General features: G+C 34.0%; 1 protein-coding gene across 2 annotated transcripts; it reads right to left on the bottom strand.

The window, feature by feature from the left end:
* Positions 1-767: 767 nt before the first annotated feature.
* On the bottom strand, positions 768-6,539 carry LOC107873460 (protein disulfide-isomerase). 2 transcript variants are annotated; one of them, XM_016720320.2, is made up of 11 exons: positions 6,329-6,539; positions 4,602-4,632; positions 4,141-4,428; positions 3,851-4,036; positions 3,609-3,734; positions 3,332-3,466; positions 3,117-3,236; positions 2,850-2,967; positions 2,549-2,661; positions 1,923-2,128; positions 768-1,040 (listed from the first exon to the last, which is right to left on the bottom strand). In XM_016720320.2, exons 1-10 carry the CDS (start codon positions 6,490-6,492, stop codon positions 1,925-1,927), a joined length of 1,485 nt encoding a protein of 494 aa, XP_016575806.1. In that variant the 5' UTR covers positions 6,493-6,539; the 3' UTR covers positions 768-1,040; positions 1,923-1,924. The 2 variants fall into 2 exon arrangements, with proteins under 2 accessions (XP_016575806.1, XP_016575805.1); XM_016720319.2 differs by having other exon boundaries at positions 768-1,020; positions 6,329-6,538.
* Between the last annotated feature and the right edge of the window lie 10,808 nt (positions 6,540-17,347).

The raw sequence follows: 17,347 nt of genomic DNA, 5'->3' as shown, positions 1-17,347 counted from the left end.
TCATAGAATATCAATTATAAAGCCACGATAAGGCGATTTAATAACTTGTACTACGTGTTGGAAATTTATGTTGTGTGATAGTCTCCAATGATGTTGTCACATGTACTATACAATGTTATATCATAGTTTAGGATGAGGGAAATATCGTATGCTCAGATTATATAATTGATTTAGCCATCCCATCAGCTTAATCCTCTGATTTAGTTTAGTCATCCCATAGGCTAACGCCTATGACATGGTTTATAGCCATCCACTGGCCAAGGGCTGTGAATTGGATTAGGGGTCGTGATTGCGAAGAGGAATGTCAATTTAATACCAGGAATTTCTATAAAAATATGACATGTTATGTGAACATACGCTCCAAAAATTCCTCAAAAGAGTTTCATGTGGCGATGCACGTGAAAAACCTTTTTGAGTGAATAGGTTAAAAACCTCCCTCAATTATCACCCTTTTATGAGTTTCATAACTGCCAAAAACTTATTGTGATACGTGAAATGTTAGAAGACTTTTTTCATCTCTCGGACGACTCTATAAAAATTCTATTTTGCCACATATTCAACCAAAGTGTCATTAATGTGAAGGAAATCATAGTCCAAATGGGTAGCAACGAACATCCACTAGCCTAGACATGCAGTACTGTGCAACAATGGTATTTTGTTCTCATGTTACAGCGAAAAGCCATTAGACTAAAGTTGCAACTTGTCATCAAACAAACTGTAAACTTAGTCCAAGAAATATGGGCCAAGATGAAAATTAGAACCGCTGATGCTAAAGTTGCAGAACTTCTCAATTGATAATAACTCAGAATCCAGCTACATTCCATATATCAAATAGATACATAAAACCGTTTATTGGCGCTAAAAGCAGCACTCAAAACTAGAAGGGAAGCAGATGAAGCGGAGAGTGCATAGGGAGCAGCAGTCAGAAATGGAGTCGGTTGGGAGGTTGTCGGGGAAAAACTGAAACAGTAAATCCTTAACGAAACCTGAATGCACCAGTACACAATGTTTCCTGAAATCCTGAACAAGAGAAGATCAACCTACATTACAATTAAGAAGGAGAAATCATACTAAAATTTAGCAGGCAGAGATTTCACGAGCTTATGGGCGTGTTATTCTTCAAATTTCTTTGAAGGGGTGGGGATAGAGTAAGGATGGATAAATCTAGTGTCCTTCAAATAAACAAAGAAAAGATTACAGAAATTTGTTACATCTTACCTTTAGTTTGGAACTAAGGAAAAGGATGGGCTTGGAAGAACAGGAGCGCGGTTTGGAGCAGGAGATTGATTAGAGAAATTTGTTACATCTTCCTAATTTGGTTTGTAGAAAGTTGAGAGCTGAAAGAGCGCCCCCCCCCCTTTTCCAAATAGATACCCCTATGTTTCTCCCCTTTATGGGGTGTGTTTGGTCGGAAGGGAAATGTTATCCTGATAAACAAATGTATTTCTTACTGATTTTTCGGTGTTTGGTACGTAAACAGAAACTAGTGTCCCAGAACCATTTTATCTAATATTTATGGGATGAAGATGGAGCGTAGGAGAATTGGCATGGGGCTAAGGGGGTGGGGGTGGAGGTACGATGTGTTGTAGGGTGGGGAGATGATGATTAATGTGGAATGTCACTTTGGAACGTGTTTTCCCTAACTTCCACTAGGGAAGTTATTTATTCATTTTAAGGAATTTGTTTTCCTAATGTTCTCCATAAATTTTGACCAAATGTTTTCCTCTATACCAAATGTTTTCTTCACCTGGATTCCTTTCCTTCCCTCTCCATTCCCTTCCCTAGTTCCCAAATGAAGGACGACATTGTACTCAACAAGCATGACAAAATTCTGTTGACCATCATATCCATAATTGCAGATATCATAAATTGATGCTCAAGGGAGAAAAAAACAATTGATACTCTAAGGAAGATAATCAAACCTCTAGAGCTCATCCTTTGCTGAATCGTCTTTGGCAGTGTCTGACTGAGCAGGCTTGTCACGATTCTTCTCGATAAATTCGATGATCGCCTCTTTTGTTCTCTCACCATCGTACTGTGACAAGCTACCAGAGGCAGATCTGAAGTACATAGTAGGGAATCCCTGAACATCGAATTCACCTTTCGGGAGATCATTTGCGGTTGCGTCCTGTAAAGGGGAAACAGGTGAGGAAATGACCAATGACGAACACAACTACTAATCTATGTACTGTGCATTACAGGTAAACAGCTGCTAATGCATTCATCTGTTATTATGGAGACGAATATTATACATATCTATACACGTTATTAAGCCATACAAGCGTGTTCTCTGATACCTGATACACTTCACAATCGTATTCTACTCAAAAGACCACAAAACAAAGTCTGTTTTCTGCGAATCATTTTTTTTTTTTTGAACAACGAAATTCACAACATAACAGGGGGTGTAAATGCTAAAAAAATGATACAAATTCTATATATTCTGTCTGATGTTTATGCCTTAACCTCAGCAAGAAGATCAAATGTCCACTTCATTTATCTAAGATCAGCTAATAAGTAATGTAACGAAGAATGAAAAAGTTCTTACCAGTTTTGCAATGAGAACATCCGGATCGCTTTCAAATGATACAGCCACTTCGTCCAAAATTGGAGCCAGACTCTTGCAGTGGCCACACCAAGGTGCATAGAACTCTAACAGCACTGAGAACAAAAGAATAACAATTCAGGAGAGCACAATTACTCTTACCATCAAACCCATGGGCAATAAGCTGGTAACTCTGCTCCCTAAACTTACTCTTCCTCCTACTACGTATAATTTTCTCTTTAAGTTCAACAATCAGTTAATTCAACAAGGAATAAAGAATTATGACATTCTGATAGACACACACCATTTTTTCCTGAGTTGAAAACCATATCCTGGAGGGTATCCCTAACAACCACCTTAACAGGTTCGTCATTGGTTTCAGGGATGGGCTGTGACTTTACATGTGGCTTCAGTTTTCCATCCTGTAACAAAGTGGACTAAGGTTAGCAAGCCTCCCCTTCAATGCAGAGTATTGTTCATGGTGGATTACGGTTTTTCAAATTCCAAATATCCAAGACGATAAAAGTGCAACATGAAAACTACCAACAACCAAAAGAACAGGATCCATCACCTTGTAATCCTTCAAGAAAGCAGCAAGGTCATCAGGTTTTACATGGTCCTTAATGTACTTCAGATCATCAGTGTCCATTATTATGACCACAGGTGCCAGTTCGGGCTTCAGTCCAAAGTACTGCAATCCAAACAAAATGAATGTTCAACATGCCTTTCAATGTGATCATGGGTAAGACGATTCTCTAATCAGATAGTTGAAAAAATTTAACTAACCTCAAAAGCACCTTCACCAGCCTCAACATCACCCAAGAGGAAGCTCACACCGTTCCCTTTATAAAGCATGGCAACATCATGGTACTTGGACTTAAAAGCGTCAAGCTCAGTGCTGAAGTTCACAAATAGCATTGTCTGTAGAATTGCAGATGTCAAATGAAAACAAAATAATACAGCTACCAAAATTGTAACTGTAAAATTCATTAGAAAAACAGAGAATTGCTTGATGTTGAAATATCAGGTGAAATTGCAGATGACAGCTCGCAGAATCAAGTACCTTGGCATTGGTACTATCAAAGAACTTGTTAACATAAGGATGGTTGTTTGGGTCCTTGTCAAAAATAGTAAGAACAGGAATACTAGCTTCTGTAATGAACTTCTCCATTGCATCGACTTGGAAATCCTGCAAAAATATGATTTATACGGCCAACTAAGAGATAATATAGGACAAGAGTTAAGCCTCATAACCATAATGCATGAAGTAACAAAGACAAAATTGTACACAGATAATGGTAATACCTCAAAATCATCAAAGTGTTCATCAAATGGCTTTAGAAGACGAAGAGTGGGCTTCTTGACTGGTCCACCCCGAGGAAGGTGTTTAGCGTCAACAGTGTGAGCAAAATCGATCTCACCTCGCAATTTTTCAGCTAGTGTTAAATAGTTCTCAAACTTCTCTCCGGATGGTTCTGGAAATATACCAACCTAAAGAAACATATATAGATTATAGACAGCAAGAAGCTATGACATGCTGAGAATAAATTTCCATAATGATGATGAGGAAAAAATCAAAAAATATCACCACTTACAACAAAGATGCTTTTCTCATCAATAAGGTTTGTGGCGTCCTCCTTCGACTTGATTTCAGCAGATGCAGGACCCAGCTGTTTCTTCAAATAGGCTACAATACCATCTGCTTCACGAGGGCCATTATATTCTTGAACTTTCTTTCCTCCATCCCGCAAGATCTTAATAGTTGGGAAGCCCTGGATCTCGTATTGTGCTACGGCTTCTCTATTGGCTTCATCATTTGCATCATACTTGGCTAGAACAATTGGAGGGTCATGACTACTCAGCTCTGCGGCGGCTTTTTCATACTGGAGAGAAAACAATTTACCAAAAATCAGTGGCAGAGGTTGAAACAACAACAACAACAAACCCAGTGTATTCCTACAAAGTGGGAGGCAGAGGTTGAAAATGCCAAGAAAAATATAATGATGGAGGAGAATGACCTTCCTCCCTTTAAACACAAGGGAAAAGAAAGTAGTACCTCAGGAGCAAGACTCTTACAGTGCCCACACCTGTTATTGCAAGTATATTATCAGGTGCTTATAAATTGCAAGGAAGTGAAAAAAGAAAAAAAAAATAATGAGGATGGACATTTGTTCATTAACAATTGCTTCTATAGTTGATACTTTCCATGTTGATACACTCAAAAAATGTCCACAGCTATGAAGGCATTACAATCTAATTGAAGAATTTGTATAGACATAAAGTCAACGTTTTTGTGCCAAAGAATAACTAAATAAGCATTTCAACAACAATTAATAACCATGAAAATCGAGTATCCATGCCATAGAAAAGATTTAAACTAATGTCAAGCTGTCAATCCAACCTCAAGCATGTCATGTCCTAAGTTATAGCTTTAACCTAAACTCACTATGTCTTTCATGGGTACATATCTACTACCTGTCCCTACCCTAGTGAATTTTCACATTTAAATTTATGCTCCGACGCTGAATCTACTGGTTCAGATGAACCCTGTGCTGTAACATTGGATCCTCCCCTCCACATAACAAGACTATTTGGCATAAAGATTTTCTATGTAACGCAGATTACTCAAGCCTCTACCAAAAATACACACACATACACGTCTGTAACTTGGGAATTCCATTCATATCTAAAGCACTTACAACAGAACCTACACCAACCATTTGAAGTTTTCATTATGAAGATCAACAAGCAAATGTTGACCCAAAAATCATTAACTTGCAGCAACACAGTACAGAAAGATAAATCTAATTAGAGTTATCAGCAGTGTAATTCCCAAAAATATTTATCTACACAGTACGGAAATTGCTACTTCTCCGGAGATAGTGGTATGAACTGCGTACATCTTACGGTCCCCAGACCTCAAGATGTGGGAGGGAATACACTGGATTTGTTGTTGTTGTATTTTAGATAAAAAACTAATAACTTAGAAATAGACAAACAACAAACAAATCCAAATTCTTTTCTTTTTAAAATTCTGGACAAAGAGATTCTAAAACCAAGAAATAAGCAGCAAACTTTAACCGAAAAAAAAGAAACTTTTTCCAGAAAAATCTTATAACCTAGAACTCATCAAACACATACAGATTCTTTTTCTTTATCAAAATGCTGCATGGATAGATTCTAAACCATTAAAAAAAAAAAAAACAGCAAACATGAATTAAAAGAAGCTTTCTTACAGAAATACCTTAAACCCTAAATCAGTCCACAAATCCAAATACATCTATCAACAAAAGGGTCCTTGATAAAACCTTTCAGACAAATTAAGGTCACAAGAAATGATTCACATTAAAAAAACAAAAATTAAACTAAAAGAAAAAAGAAAAATCTTTTCACAGAAAAAAAAAAGAAAAAAAAAAAGCTTAAATCCCGAATACCCAATCACGAAATCTCTCTTCTACTCAAAACATTCAGAAAACAAAAAAAAAAATCAGAAACAAAACTCCTTTACAAAAAATGATACAACAGAGTTGAGAAAAAAGGAATTAATCGCACAAAAAAGGTTCTTGATAAACCCTTTCAAAATAAACTAATGTCAATTTTCAAGAAACAATCTTGAAATAAAAAATTACAGCAAAATAAAACTAAAAGAATTTTTTTAAAAAATCAAAAACAAAACCCCTTTTATCCAATCACTGAATATAAATAGAGCAGCAAAAATATAACCTTTCTAAAATAAAATAATAATTAAAAAAAAAAAAAAGGAAGCAGCATAAGATTAATTACCAAGGTGCATAAAATTCAACAACAATGAAGTTGTGTTTGGAGACAACATCGGTGAGGTTGGAATGGTCCAAAGTCAACACATGTTCCTTCTCCTCAGCAACAACACCATAAACTGCAACAAGAACAAGAGCGTATAAAATTACCAAAATGCCACTCTCTGCCATCTTGAAACAATTTTTGTCTGAATGAACAAGTGTATATTTCTTTCATCGTCTAAAAATTTTATTTATATTTATAATGTAAGAGTTTAGAGTGCCATATCATCGGGTAGCTATTACGTGTAAAGTAGAGATTGGTATAGACATGTGTCAATACGTGTAGGAGTTTGAAACTATTCGAGGAAAATTTTGTTTTTTTTGTGTGTGTGTTTGTCTTAAAAATCACACGTTTTTCACCAACTTTAAAGTTTGGATATTTTTGGTACATTTTTAAGAGAACGATAAAAATGATCCTAATGTTTGAGGCTATAGTTAGAATAGTCCCTTAAGGATGCATTGAATAATTCCTATCCCTTAATTTGTCAAAAGTTAATAGTTGTAGAGCTGTATGGATTAAATTTTTTGGCTTATATTTATCATTTTAACTTAAAATTAAGTATTTATGAGTTAATTATTTAAATACTTTTAAAATATTTAAAAACTATTTTGACTTAAAAAGACTTAAATTAAACCAATCCAAAAAGACTTTTAGTCTCAGACAAATATTTATTGAATTCTATCTATTAGATTCGATAGAAATTTATATCTATATATACCATATATAATACAGACGAGTAGTTATTTTTGGTACATTTTAAAGAGAAAATGATGGAATATCCTAATGTTTGAGGCTATATTATAGTCCCTTTGCATTGAATAATTTCGATCCCTTAATTTGTCAAAAGTCAATATTTATAGAGCAATACGGATTAAATTTTGACTTTTGGTTATTTTTATCATTTTAATTTAAAATTAAATGCTTATAAATATTTTTTAATTATTCAAATACTCCAAAAGTACTTAAAATATTTTGACTTAAAAGAATTTAAATTAAGCCAATCCATATAGGCTCATAGCCTCGGATAAATATTTATTGAATTCTATCTATTAGATTCAATAGAAATTTGTATCTATATATATTATATATAATAAAGAAGAGTAGTTAGTCTAAAATCTATATATCTATATCTTATATTATAAAGTAGAGGACGAAGCACCACAATTAGTTAAGTGACAAACTATTGAGAAGCCACTTGGCAATTTTTAGAACAAACTTTAATAGTAATGTAATAAAAATTTTGAATTAAAGGATTGAAAATATTTGAATTTGAAAATATATTATCCTTTATTAAAACTATTTTTTTTCATTAGATTAAAAATAAAAATTCATGGTTGAGTAGTTTTAAATAGACCTACTCTTTCATAAACTTATCTCTTTTAAAATTTAAATGTTATACAATATATCTTAATATAATTTATTTAAATATTAAATTAAAGATGAAATTGCAATATAATAATAAGAATAATAATAATAATAATAATAATAACTAATTGTAGTTGTAGTAGTATGTAATATGTGTAGTAATAGCACTAATAACAGTAATAATAAAAAATTAGTAGTAGTAGCAGTACGTAATAATATAGTAGTAATGGTTGTATTTGTTACAGATGTATTTATATTATAGTGAATGTCTATCAAGAATATAGATAAAATATATTAAGATCTATTTGGTATCTATTAGGATATGAAGTATCTATGTTTTAGAAAGAAACTAGGAGTATTTTTTCCTATAAATAGAAGAGTTTTATTCATTGTATCCACAATCGAGATAATCTCTCATCCTTAAGAGAAATAAATAAGCCTTCACTCTTCTCTCTTTATTTATTCTTATTCTTGCTTTATATTTCACAACACGTTATCAGTATGAAACTCTGTCATCTCATATTTAAAGGCTAAGGTATTATTTTCTTTCTTTTCATATTGCTAATAATCTTACAAAATCTAAGTTCGCTGCCTCGATCAAGAACTACCTTTCATGGGTATTAAATGCAGAAATTCACTTAGATGCTATGGGTCTTGGAGACACCATAAAGAAAGAAAATACAGTATCTAATCAAAATCATGCTAAGGTTATGATTTTCTTGCATCATCATCTTGACGAAATTTTGAAAATTGGCTACCTTACTACTAAGGATCTACTTGTTTGTGGAATAACCTAAAACAAAGATTTGACCACTTGAAGATGGCCATCCTCCCAAAAGCACGATATGAATTCATGCACCATAAAAATAAAATAATTTAATGTAGTTCTTGAAAGGTGAACTTGTGTTGTCAAATTTATAAAGTGTAATCACTTGAAAATGTGAATTCATGACTTGAAATTGGTTTAGTGTTGAATCTTGAAATGTGAATTCATGACTAGAAAATGGTTAAGTTTAGTCATTTGAGAAGTGAATTAGAGAGTTGAAAATAGTTAAGTGTAGTGTTTTGAAATGTGTACTAGTCACTTGAAAAGTGGATTAGCGACTTAAAAATGGCTTAATGTAGTTCTTGAAAGGTGAACTTGTGTTTTGAAATTTGTAAAGTGTAATCACTTGAAAATGTGAATTCATGACTTGAAATTGGTTTTGTGTTGATACTTGAAATGTGAATTCATGACTTGAAAATTGTTAAGTTTAGTCATTTGAGAAGTGAATTAGAGAGTTGAAAATGGTTAAGTGTAGTGTTTTGAAATGTGTACTAGTCACTTGAAAAGTGGATTAGCGACTTGAAAATGGTTTAATATAGTTCTTGAAAGGTGAACTTGTGTTTTCAAATTTGTAAAGTCTATGACTTGAAATGTGAATTCATGACTTGAAATTGGTTTAGTGTTGATACTTGAAATATGAATTCATGATCTGAAAATGGTTAAGTTTAGTCATTTGAGAAGTGAATTAGAGAGTTGAAAATGGTTAAGTGTAGTGTTTTGAAATGTGTACTAGTCACTTGAAAAGTGGATTAGCGACTTGAAAATGGTTTAATGTAGTTCTTTAGAGGTGAACTTGTGTTTTTAAATTTGCAAAGTGTAATCACTTAAAAAATGTGAATTCATGATTTGAAATTGATTTAATGTTGATACTTGAAATGTGAATTCATGACTTGAAATTGGTTTAGTGTTGATACTTGAAATATGAATTCATGACTTGAAAATGCTTAAGTTTAGTCACTTGAGAAGTGAATTAGAGAGTTAAAAATGGTTAAGTGTAGTGTTTTGAAATGTGTACTAGTGACGTCAAATTAATCAAGTGTAGTCATTTGAGAAGTGAATTAGTGACTTGAAAATGGTTTAATGTAGTTACTTGAAAGATGAACTTGTGTTTTGAAATTAGTAAAGTGTAATCATTTGAAAATGTGAATTCATGACTTGAAATTGGTGCACCACCTCCTGTAGAAGAAGATATTGATGCAGATTTGATTAATCTAGTTTCTGAAGATACGAACATGCTTGGTAAACTGTTCATCGAGCCTGATGGATCTTCGTAAGTTTATTTTTCAATTGATAGATTTATTTTTTTCATTAATAAAATATTCAAGCTTACATACTTATTATGTTATTTATAGGTGGTATCCCGCGTCAAAAGAAGTTAATGAGGCTGTAAGGGAGAGCGTTATGAGACTTTTTATATATCCTTGGCATGAGTGGTGGGACATTCCACCATTCATCATATAAAATCATATAACACCAGATAATTGATTTTCAGACAATGTGTTGTTGGTTGGCAAAGCACGATCAGCACATTTCTACAATTTTTTTAGAGACATGCTGCTATGTCACATCAGATTGCACATCTTAGACGTGCCTTGACATAGGCCGTTGCTCCTGATTCAAGTAGCGAAGAGAAAACAGAGAGTGATGAGGAGTTTGTTGGGGCTACTCCTTAGTGTTGTTGGACTTGACTTTTAGATAATTTTTAGATATTTTTGAACTTAGCGTTTAATTAGTGAAAAATCTTTAGGAGTGTTTAAGTATTTTGAATGTTGTTGGATTCATTGTTTAAGTGTTGTTGATTTGAATTGCTTAAATGATTTGTTGATGTAGTGTGTTGTATGATTATTATAATAATGTGTGTTGCATGAGGGATGTATATATTGAATTGCATTTTTATTTGGCAGGTGGGATGCAGAAAATGTAAATTTATGCATCCAAAAAAAATGCAAAAAAGCGACGACCAACGTCGCATTTTATTCATTATGAAGAACAAAAAGCGACCAACGTCGCCTTTTTAAAAAAATATATTTTATTTTTCTCAAATTACAACGGACAGTGTCAATTTTTCTGAAAAAAATTATTATTATTTCAATAAAACGACGATGTCCGTCGTTTTTTGTTCATCATGTGCTCTTTGCATGATGAACAAAAAATGACGCACAACGTCGCTTTTTGTTCATCATGTGTTCTTCACATGAAGAACAAAAAGCGACGCACAACATCACTTTTTAAAAAATAACTAAAAATATTTTTTTCCTAAAAGTGACGTTGTCCATCATAATAAAAGCGATGCAGACCATCGTTTTCAAAAAATAACTCCCCTTTTTGATACGAACAAAAAAGCAATGAATTTTCATCGCTTTTGCCCAAAAAACGACGCTGGCCATCGCTTTTTGATATTTTTTTAGTAGCGACACTTATTTAATTTGTAGTTCAGACACTTGAAGATGTCACACATATTGATATTGTCATTTGACAAAAATCCATATGAAAATCTCTAAAGAATTCAAAATGCCTAAAGCATATAAAATTTATGAGAAACTTGTTTATTATCATTATAAAGGATAAATTGATGGTCTGAATATTGTTGAAACTCTTGGAGAGTTTTCAAAAGTAATAGATTATTTGCTGAAATGAGAAATATGAAGTACCATATCTTAGTGTCATTAATGCACAACACTAATGTATCTTGCAAATACTATAAGGCCTGATATAGTCTTTTCAGTCAATTTGTTAAGCAAGGTATATTTCTTCTCCTACGAAGAGACATCAAAATGGAATAAAAGACATGAGTTTATTCTTAAGCTTACAGTCCTGTTCTTGTTAGTTATGCTGATGTTGGGTACTTATCTAACCTATATAAAACTCGGTCTCAAACAGGTTATGTGTTCATATGTGGTGGTTGTAATGCCCCGAAAATGAGTCCCGAGACGTCACACGGTGCTTAGGGTCACAAGTGACCCCAAGCTAACCTTTTACTGGAAAACCCATAAGCAATTGAATAAAATACATAAATTTGTACAATATCAGCGAAAGATAACTCTTTTCTGAATCTAATCAATACAATACTGAATTCGCAGGATTATAACTCTACTTTTACAATGAAAACTGAAACTGAATACATTAACTCTACTGACTGTCTATAAAGCCTCTACTAATACTGACTATAGATAGAAAGGACGCGACCCCAACTATCACTAATCAATACATAAGAATAAGAAAGTAAAGAACAATAGTGAATCTAAATGAAGTCTCCGAAATAGAAGGACTCATCATCTGCTGGCTGGAATCTGCAGTTGTCTGATTTTGACTGCAGATACTACAACTTGTACCTACATTATGAGACAATGTAGCACATAGACATATATGTGGATCAACACTTTGAGGATGTACTGAGTTATATGAGGGTGCAATGCAATAAGTAAACAATATCATCAATCTTTATAGAAAATCTGCATGCTGATATAAGTGACTCACATAGCTTGAGTAAAAGCTGAAATCTGAATCTCATAGATCATATATAATGAAGAATATAGTACAAATATCGTGAGTCATTCTATTTACTTATAAAATCTATATTCTCCATCTTATTCTCAATACTTGAAGGCTAAAGGAACTTTAAACAATGCTTTCAAACTCATACTTTTATCTCATGGAGAGTAAAACTTCTTTTAAACTCAAGGACTCAGGACTCTTTGAAACTTTAAGACTTGGGAAATCTGTGACTCTTGGAATTACATAACTTTGGAAACTCGGGAGTTTCTTCTAACCGACATAAACCATGTGAGCTACATGGAGTCCAACATCTTGTCCTCCTAAGGAAGAAACCACACTTTGGGGAGAGGCGTCATACTCTTGCCAGGGAGTATAACCTCAACTCAGTGATCACTATCTCGGCCTCGGGCCTATAAATCTCAGTCCTACAATAGCACGTAGTTCTAAGGTATGAGACCTCAGAATCATACCCAACTAGGTGCTAAATACTACTTTCATACTCAGCTCAGAACTCTTAGGAAATCCACCTTAAAATAACTTAAGGGTCTATACTGAAGACCAAAATGTATTACTATTTGCTTTAATGGAACATCAATGTGGATTCCAACTCTATTAGGACCAAAAAGGTCAAATATTTCTCAATAATCTCAAAGTACTCAAATCATAGGTGCTTATAGCACAGAAGTTCATAAAATTGCAATTCTCAAGTAGAGCTTAGTGGCCCATAGTTCAATCTCAAGTTATCTCAAGTTAAGACTCATCACTTGTACTTAGGACTCAAAATGTAAAGCTATAATGCATCAAAATCATATTTAAATTTTATGCTCAACCATCATCTTAAAAAGCTTACAATCATCTCAATCAAGATATTGAAAAAATAACTAATAATATGAATCTCATGATTTCAACATCTCAAAATTCATGCTTTGATAACAAAACATTCATAATCATCTTAAAATCTGTAAAATTCGGAAATAGGCACGAAAATATAAACAAAATCATGTAATTCAACTTTTAGACCATGAGAAATCACATAACCTTGCAAATAATGGTAATGGGTATAAACCCTAACTTGATGTTCATGAAATCATAGTAAAATTCAAAAATTTATATCTTAAAATAAGTTTTTGAGCACAAGAATGCAAGGATTGTTCTTGTTCAAACCCCACATACCTTAGATTGATAAACTTGGATGAATAACTTGTTTGCGAGATGTTATTGGAACTCTTGAATGAGGGTTCTTGGAATTCTTGCACTAAGAACTTGGAATCTTGACTTAAGTTTGAGAATTGATTGAGAAATCTTGAGTTTCTTAGAGGAGAAGTTTGATGAACTAGGGTTTTTGGTTAAGGGATTTTTTAGAAAGATCGTATATGATGCTTGTAATGACCTTAAATTAGGTGTTTGGACGATTTAAGTGGCTTGGAAAAAGTCCAAAATACCCTTTTTAAATTCTGAACGAAACTGGAAAATATAATTGGGAGCCCGATTTTATGGGTCACTGCGACGCACCACTATCGCGGTGGCTCACTGGAAATTGACGAATGGAAATCTGAGGGTCACCGCGATGCAAGGCCATCGTGTTATCCTACTGGTTGGGACCTGAAACTTCAACGCGATGCGTCACAATCGCGCTAGGCTACTAGAAACTGACAATTGGGATATTAATCCTCTCCGTAATGCGCTAAGGGTTTGAATGGCAGTGTTTTATGACAGGGAACTTCAATTAGCCATAACTTCTTGCCCAATTATCGAATTTGGATGAATCTTATATCATTGGAAAGATAATTCAATTTCCCACATGATAAAAAGTTTAAATTAAGAGAATTCTATATGATTTAAACATTACTCACTTTGGAAATCATTCCTCAATCTTATAGAAACGAAATTAGGCTTAAGGAAAGTTTGGGGTATTACAATATCTCCCCCTTGGGAACATTAGTCCTCGAATGTGGCTAGCTAAGCTAAGAATATCCAGGAAAACTGAGGGTGCACAGCTCGAAATAACTTGCTAAACTGATTCTACCTCATTCTAAACCTTTGAGTACTTCTATGAGTGCACGAACTTATAATCAGAATAACTATATAGCTGAATCTTTGATTAGAAAGGAGCTGAATGAGGGAAGACTATCACCTTCAACTGAACTTGTCTTTACTTATAGTAAGAAGTTGATTCATACTGAGAGTTTAGAACTTGCTTGATGTGCTCATGGTGCAATCGTACTTATAGATTGTGAAGTGATAGTTCATGCATGCATAAATCATGAGAAACCAAGGCTAAGATTACACAATGGGTATTACACTGTCTGAGCTGGAACACTTAGAAAACGAAGATCGTTCAGTGAATACTTGCACACTGAATCATGACTAGATATCCGAATTCTGAAACTGATGCCTGATACATATACTGAGCTGAATTTGCAAATTTTCATGGGTACGAACAACTATTTACTGGAATGACCATACTTATGAAACCTCAGGTAGTAAGACCAGACTAGTTCAGAAAATGGAAAACTATTGAAATCTATTCGTCTGATTGTTAAACTAGACTGTGGGCTATCCAAACTGAATCATACTAGATACTCATACTCAAGTGGAGGATTTCATCAACACCCTCCTAGGGAGTTCTAACGATATGATGGAGCAAAGAACTTTGGGCATGACCTGAAAAAGGCATCTGAATAAGAGATTACAATATTTCTACAACTCTATAGCTTGGAACATAGCCTCTTTGAATCGTAGACTGGGATAGAATTTCTGGGCCTTAGGCGACTCAACACCTTACTAGCAATCTTAGACATACTTCTAAAAAATTCTCTTAACTATTTCTTTCCCTTAAAGACCATACTCGTTGATTCATCTTCTAATTCTCACATGGTCGTTGATATTTCCATCTACTTATGTTTAAACTGAACTAAATTCCCTCACCGTCTTCATGCCTAACCCAAAATCACAGGATACACCACATAATACTGTAATACTAGTCTGAACCATAATTTAACATACCCTGCACTTCACAACTTCCCATCTCATGCAAAATTCTCATTACCACATCTAACAACCACATTTAAACTTGTACTAGACTTTTACTAATGTGCAGTACATTCATCCAGATATATACAAACATGATGTTCAAGCCTACTTTTATAACCACATATGCACTTCTAAACACACTCCCATAAAACACCCTTGTCACAACGTACAAACCTCTATTAAGAACAACTTCCATGCACCACTCTTAAGAAGACATACATGATATATTCTGAACTGACCAGGTCATATACAAAAACTTCACTCAATATTTATTCAGACTCATAGAATTACATAAAGCAAGCATACGACCATCTTCCCCAACATGACCCATTTACTCTCTTCTATTACACAACTGCTCATCGTCACAATTCTTGACCTGAAGAAAAGGTCACTGAGAGGTAAAACACGAGGACCTGTAGCATGAAAAGATATCATGCGTAACTTGGGCACTCATCTGAGGCCTGAGGAATAGAGCATTTAACATCATGAACTTATCAAAGATGTTGACCCGAGAACATGCATAATATAAATCTAAATTTCACTGCTTATTACAAGTATTGCTTGAGCACTTGAACTGAACATATCGTAAAGCTTGTGTACAAGAGTCATGAGTTGTATGACCCAGATTTGGAGTTCATAACTTATGGAATGTGATTTCAACTGTTGAAAGAACTCGAACTCCTCTTTTTGGGAACTAGAAGAGTACATATCTCTATCATATACATGAACCTGAATTAAGATCATGGAACTAACACCTAAAGCATGAGTAGGTATTGGGACAACTGAAAATACTGAAATAAGATTGGGCCAAGCATCAATCTTTCTCACAGCTATTCTACAACTTACTGGCACATCTACTAGAATCTGAAAGCTTGACTCAGTTACTCGTTCTATCATCTCCCCCTTAGATTTAAGCCATCACTCTAAGTCTATGAACCACTATATGCATTCTAGTCTAAACTAAAATCACTTCATTCTAAAGTCTGGGATATAATAATACACACGAATAATAGAACTTAGCCAGAATGACAACACCTAAATGCGTAAAACTAATTTCTAATACTACCTTCTGAATTACACCCTATCTTTCTATAGCCCCAATAGTCATCATATAATACTTGAACGCTTACTAACTTTGAATCTGCATGAGCATCCCCATAGTCGGAGTGCACACCATCTAGTGCTTCAACTCTTATTTCTATTAGCTGAATCTTGAAACTTTTAAACTTAGATTTCTAATGCTTAACATGGATACTTCAAAACCTTTGACGGACCATACTACTTCTGTCATAGCCTACCAATATCACGCCTGTAAACTTATATTTCTAAACCATGAGAATCAAAATCATACTTAAAAAGTCTCAACATTTTTAATCATAATCATAACTCCTTAACTTAGCTATCAAGAATATCATTCATTATCTAACTGGTCTTTATCCAACTAGCATCTCCACGGTACTACTAACTACACCACATGCAATGATCCTCAAAACTAATGCAGACCCATATCACCTTGGGCATACTTCTACATCATACATACAACATCAGACTCAATTACGAATCAAATATACTTAAGCTCTTGTATACACTATTCAAGCCTACTAGATCACTTTCATACAACTAGTACCATTAACCAAGAAATAGTCACATCCACCTTCATGACCACTAACCATTCAAACTTAATGTCTAGTGCTCAACATAATTTACAACCCCACCTCGCACCACAATTCTCACTTGGAAACTATGAAATAAAACCTCAAGAAACACTAGCCCACTCAAACCTCATAACAACAATAATCGATCATAATCATATGGACTATCTTAATCACAATCCATTAACACATCCTCCGTCCACACATCATTACTATATACCTATCTATACACCTAAACTTCTTTCATAACTCTATAAGTTTCAACTATACTCCTTCTTGCAATCTCAGGGAACCCTAAATTAACAACGCTCATCCACCAAGCTCTTTCATCAGTAACATATACTTTTCTAGAACAACAAACTCTGTCAACAACTCTTTTCATACTTCAACCAAACCACAATTTACCTCAACTAATAACTCCTTCTCTACCTTCTACTAAACTAACCCCCAAGGATATATCACTGCATTCCTAGCTCACTCATATGCAAAAAATTCAGCTATACATATATTCCATAAATTGCACTTACCACCCTTCTTGCCAATACACCTCTAAACCCCCAGTTCTAACCAACACAAGAACAACAAGGTGAACAACAAGTTGCTAGTGAATCA

Source organism: Capsicum annuum, chromosome 6 (genome assembly GCF_002878395.1).
Source record: "Capsicum annuum cultivar UCD-10X-F1 chromosome 6, UCD10Xv1.1, whole genome shotgun sequence".
Lineage (NCBI taxonomy): Eukaryota > Viridiplantae > Streptophyta > Magnoliopsida > Solanales > Solanaceae > Capsicum > Capsicum annuum.
The sequence above is the reverse complement of the archived record's forward strand: the minus strand, read 5'-3'. Positions and strand labels throughout refer to the sequence as shown.

What these genes read in the sequence shown, in the direction of transcription:
- LOC107873460 (XM_016720320.2), bottom strand. Translation starts at nt 6,492, where the DNA reads ATGGCAGAGAGTGGCATTTTGGTAATTTTATACGCTCTTGTTCTTGTT. An exon ending in ATGAGAAAAGCATCTTTGTT is followed by an intron (nt 4,037 to 4,140) that starts GTAAGTGGTGAT and finishes ATGTTTCTTTAG; the next exon opens with GTTGGTATATTTCCAGAACC. An exon ending in TTTCAACTCAGGAAAAAATG is followed by an intron (nt 2,662 to 2,849) that starts GTGTGTGTCTAT and finishes TTTTGTTCTCAG; the next exon opens with TGCTGTTAGAGTTCTATGCA.